The 5269-nt window shown below is 39.2% G+C and overlaps 1 protein-coding gene across 1 annotated transcript in view; it reads left to right on the plus strand.

Annotated features, from left to right (window-relative positions):
• CTSW (cathepsin W) overlaps positions 1 to 3280 on the plus strand; it is a 14821-nt gene extending 11541 nt beyond the window's left edge. Inside the window, exons 5-6 of the mRNA XM_018552857.1 lie at positions 633 to 691; positions 3188 to 3280. Of these exons, the coding sequence (XP_018408359.1) occupies positions 633 to 691; positions 3188 to 3280 (152 nt within the window). The remainder of the gene's footprint in view (positions 1 to 632; positions 692 to 3187) is intronic.
• Positions 3281 to 5269: the final 1989 nt, after the last annotated feature.

Genomic DNA, 5269 nt, shown 5'->3' on the forward strand with positions numbered 1-5269 from the left:
GGAAGGGAGATTTGCAAGGATATGGCTAGTCTAAGTGATACTTGCTGCTGAGGACCAATCCCTTCTTCCTCTTCCAGAAAGGCAGTTAACTTCAGTTTTGGTTTATTCTGAGAAAGCATAGATTGGACAAAATGTTGTTAGCTATTCTACTATATGAGTAAAGTTCATTTTGGTAATCTAAATAAAAGGAACTTATCCCTGTCATATTCTGGCATATATACATTTAATTACGTATATTAAATGTGTTCTTGGTTGTGCTTGGGCACCGTCTACACCAGGGCTCAAAATTTGAAAAGTGGAAATTCAGTCAGGCACGCGGTCACGGATCGCGTGCGGGGCTCAGAACTGTCAGAGCTCCGGCCGAAATGAACGGAGCCAGGACAGCAAGGAGCGGCTGCTCTCATAAGTCAGGTACGTGGTCCGTACCTGACTTAATCACGAGGGATCGGATTCGTGCCTCCTCCCTGCATAACGGCAAGCAGGTGAGGGAGCTCTTTTTTTCTATGTGAGCTGATTAAGAGGGTGTGTTTAGGGCGGAGTTGAAATTTTGAGCCCTGGTCTACACCACAAATGTAATATGTATGGACGTTTTCTTCTGTCACAACATAACAGAACTTATATTTTACAACTAGAGGCACGTCAACCTCACTGGATTGTGAAGAACAGCTATGGTCCTGAGTGGGGAGAAAAGGTAAACACTGCATTCATCTGATGTTCTTCTTCTTACATCCTTCATTTTTCTTCTCTGGCTTTAATTTTTTTTTTTATCATTTACATCTATCCAATCAAAAACTTGTGACAGTCTTCTTTACCCCTGGATGCCCCCTTCCCATGAAAGATACATTTATTTTCATGGGAAGGGGCCATGTGTACAAAATGGAGCAGTCTAGAGTACCTAACATACAGAAGAGTTCATGTGCAGCATTAGCAGTAGGTAATGTAAAGAATGGTTTATTTAACTGAATGAACAGCGCTAGGGGTTCGATGTTTTACGTATGAACATAAACCAATAAAATGTAAACCATAGATAAATGAATGGTAATCAAACTGAGTGGCAAAACAATTACAGGTGAATCTCGAATAATTAGAATAAAATCCTAGGTCTTCTGTCACAACTTCAAATCGATGCAATGTGTACTGAAAAATTAATTTATAAAGTGATTGTATATTATCGGTGAGTATTAATTGAAAGCTGCTGTACTATAAACCAGTAGGTCTAAAGATGTTTCAACTAAATATACAGCGCTACTAGCTCAATTAGTGAATATTTAAAACTAAATGCAGGAGTGTATACACAAACTAACCTTATTTATCTGACAACAAGTGACATGTCAAACACAATGTTATAAAATTATTACTATTTAGAACACTGGGAGGCTCGACCACCTATATTGAAGTGGAGCCAAATTATCACATAGACTTTCTTGTTCTCGTATATGTTGATTGCACAGTGATTTATCACACATTAGAAGTAATGTGAAGGATACAAAGAAAATGTTATTTTTGAAACATGATAGCACAATGATTTGATATTTTGTTTTCAGTCACGGTTCTATTGATACTAAATAGGAATAATTTTATAACATTGTGTTTGACATGTCACTTGTTGTCAGATAAATAAGATTAGTTTGTGTGTACACACCTGCATTTAGTTTTAAATATTCACTAATTGAGCTAGTAGTGCTGTATATTTAGTTGAAACAATGTAAAGAATGGCATACTGGCTAGAGCGGGTGGAGTAGAGTAGAGCACACAGTGAGTGGAGCAGTCAGGAATATATAATGTACAGCACATTATACAGAGTAGAGTAGCCAGAAATATGCAACATACAATACACATATTGAAGCATTCAGCAGTAATACTAAAGAGTACAGCATACAGTGGAGTGGTCAGGAGTATGTAATGTACAGCACAGTTCACAGTAGACTAGGGTATAGAACATACAGTAAAACGCAAAGAGTGGGGCGGTAGGGACTATAAGAGCTTCAGTTGGTTTCTGCCGCACTTTGCGTGAATGCATCTAAAATCAAGTAATTTTCCATGTGTTCACGTATACACCAAGTGTGTTGTGAACTTCTTTCTTCATAAGCTTTATAGATACAGAATAGGGTCTTGTTTTAATGGTAAAGGGTGCAATGCTCTGGCCCCTGTAGACTTTTCCTCCCATCCCTGTCCATAACAAGGAGGAATTGTCTATGGACTACAAGTGCAGTGATGTCACCACACTTGTACTTCATTGAAAACTACAAGTCCCTATGCTTTGGTGGATATGTGAATGCATGATGCAGACGTGTGGACAGAGATAAAAAAAAAAAAAATAGCAGCCTGGAGGGAGAAGAACTCCACGATTCAGGTAAGCGGAGGTGGGCAGGATGGGGGTGGCTGAATATGGCTGTTACATGAAACAAGGTATAAAAGGTAAACATTAAGTGACATTAAACGTAGGAGTTAAACCTTAAAAATGCATTCAAGCACCCTAACTATTAACACAAATGTACGTTATTTGTGTATCATTCAGCTGTAGATCCTCAAATCATCTCTGAATTGGTGCTGACACTGTCCTTCCTTCTGGAGGGTGACTACTTTTGTTCCCCATGGTCCCTGTGTGCGTTGTAAAGTAGTCACCGCTCCGAGCTCCCTCCCCGTGATAGACTACAATCTTAATACAAATGAGTATACTGAACGTGAGATTGTACAACATCACGGGACCGAGTTTGGAGCAATGACTACTTTACAACACACAGGGACCATGGGGAACAAAAGTAGCCATCCTCCAGAAGGAAGGACGGTGTCAGCACCAATATAGAGATGATTTGGGGTTCTACAGTCGAGTGATACACACATAAGATATATTTTTGTTCATAGGTAAGATATTTAAATGCGTTTTTAAGATTTAACTCCTAAGTTTAGTGTCACTTTAACAACTGCGTGTTAATATGTAAATTATTTTTTAATGACAACTTCAAATATGTCAGAAACTTCTAAAAAAGAAATATTTATATAGTATAAACACAGTGTAAAAGTTAACAGTACACACAAGAGATAATCAACTTTGCTTAACAATTAAAAAGAACAGTACGTTTGACAAATAGTGAGCATGACTCATCATACTATCTTTAATTGGTTATAACATATTTTTGTATTATATTTCTTTCAATGTATAACATGTTAATTCTTCAATTCACAGGGCTATTTCAGAGTTTTGCTTGGAAAAAATGTGTGTGGAATCACAAAATACCCGTTAGCTGCTACTGTGAAAGAACCTGCCTGCACTTCATAGTTGCACCATAATTGTATGCTTACTTTTTTGTGCATACATTTATATACTATACCAGTAAAGAGAATTTGTGATGATATATTGTTGTGGTTCTGGAAATAGGTGTGTCATTTTGTCATTTGGCAGAAATGCTAACTTCTTCAAGAAATGTGTGACTTCCTTTCCAAACCTATGTGAGCTACCTACATAGTAATATCATTCACTTCCTGATCTCCGGACAGTCTCATGCAAAAAAAAAAAAAAGAATAAAAGAAAGAAAACAATTAATGAAAAAAAATGCATGTTTTGTATTATAACTCAATTAATGTACTGTATGTATGGAAATGCCCTTAATTTTGGCCTAATGTCCCTGTATGCTTTATGCCCAGAAGTACTTTTCAGCTGTACATTTCAATGAAGAAAGAGCAGGTTCAGACCAGCACAAAATGGTACAAGGGACCAGTGGTGTCAGGGCACCCATTAGAAATCATGGGACCCCAATGCGTCTCACCTCACAGGGCCCCCAACCCTCCCCCTAGGTCTCTCCATACACTTTTAATAAACAAGAACACGTTCACGTTTTAAGCTTTGCATCCACAGATGATGGGGACTTGGTCTTAAGCAAGGCAAGATTAGGATATTGTAGATCATCCTGGACCAACACACAAATAAGTGTGTGTCAGCAATGGTGTGCCACATTCTGCATTCCAGTACTGTGGAAGCATACTACACTGACAGTACACAATTATGTGTAATTGAAGACTCTGGAAATTTACATTTTAGAATATTCTAATTTTAGCATAAAGAGTAATGACATTTCCTGCTGCTGGAATGTAAGTGTGAATACTACATTCGAGTCTTTATACTTGATCACAGGTATATGAGGTCTACTATAGTGGGCAACTGTGACATATACTTAGGGCCCAACTCCAGCATAATAAAAAAGTTTTTAAAAAAATCAGTCACCAAGAAAGCTGACAAAATAATAAAATAGCTATTCTAGCTGCAATACTCATCCTACCTTCAGCACTGCCCCTCCAATGAAAGCACTACATAGTATTGTCACAAACAAAACCAATTCCAGATATTCCAGATATCAGTACATTTAACCGTGAAAATATAAATCCTTTGTGAAGTGGTGATATCCAAAAACCTCCACCTTTTGCCTCTCACCTGTTGTTTGGACCCAGTGTTCAGAAATCGCTTGTGTCTCTTCTATGGGGAATACATGCATTGCTCTTCCTAGAACCTTGGTTTTGCTGATGAATAACCTGGGATCAGGTTTGTGCTTCTTCCTTTCCTATGGATTGATGAAGTGATGTTCCTCTGATGATTCAATCAATGCAAAGCTTCGGATGCCGTGGTGTAAAGCACCCCACCACTGGAATCTAGAGAAGTGAAGACGTTTTCTCTGGAGTGACAAATCACACTTCTCTGTCTGGAAATCCGATGGACATGTCTGGGTTTGGCGGTTGCCAGGAGAACGGTACTTGCCTGAATGCATTGTGCCAAGTTGTGAAGTTTGGTGGAGGGGGGATTATGGTGTGGGGTTGTTTTTCAGGGGTTGGGCTTAGCCCCTTAGTTGCAGTGAAGGGAACTCTTAGGACATCAGCATACCAAGACATTTTGGACAATGACCCACCTTCCCTTCCTGGGGGTTGCTCCTGCACCCCCAGGCTTACTTGGATGTTGAAGATGGAACTTCCTTTTACATTAGCCAGCATGAGAATCACGAGCTGGGATCCAAGATCGATCCCCAGGGAAGAAATATTTCCAATGAACCAGATACAGCAATGAAATGTGTACTCATCTGTAGTCAAGAAAGGATTCCACTTCATATTCATTTGCTTTTGACACTGTTGACCACCCGCTGCTCCTCAAAAAACTCCACTCGCTTGTCCTACAAGATTCTGCTCTCTCATGGTTCTCCTCCTACCTAGGTGCTCCTTTAGTGTCACCTACAAATCTAACTCCTCTTCCTCTTTCTATAGGGGTCCCCCAAGGCTCTGTCCT

This window comes from Nanorana parkeri, unplaced genomic scaffold, assembly GCF_000935625.1.
Source record: "Nanorana parkeri isolate BGI_ZX_2015 unplaced genomic scaffold, ASM93562v1 scaffold99, whole genome shotgun sequence".
Taxonomy (NCBI): Eukaryota; Metazoa; Chordata; class Amphibia; order Anura; family Dicroglossidae; genus Nanorana; species Nanorana parkeri.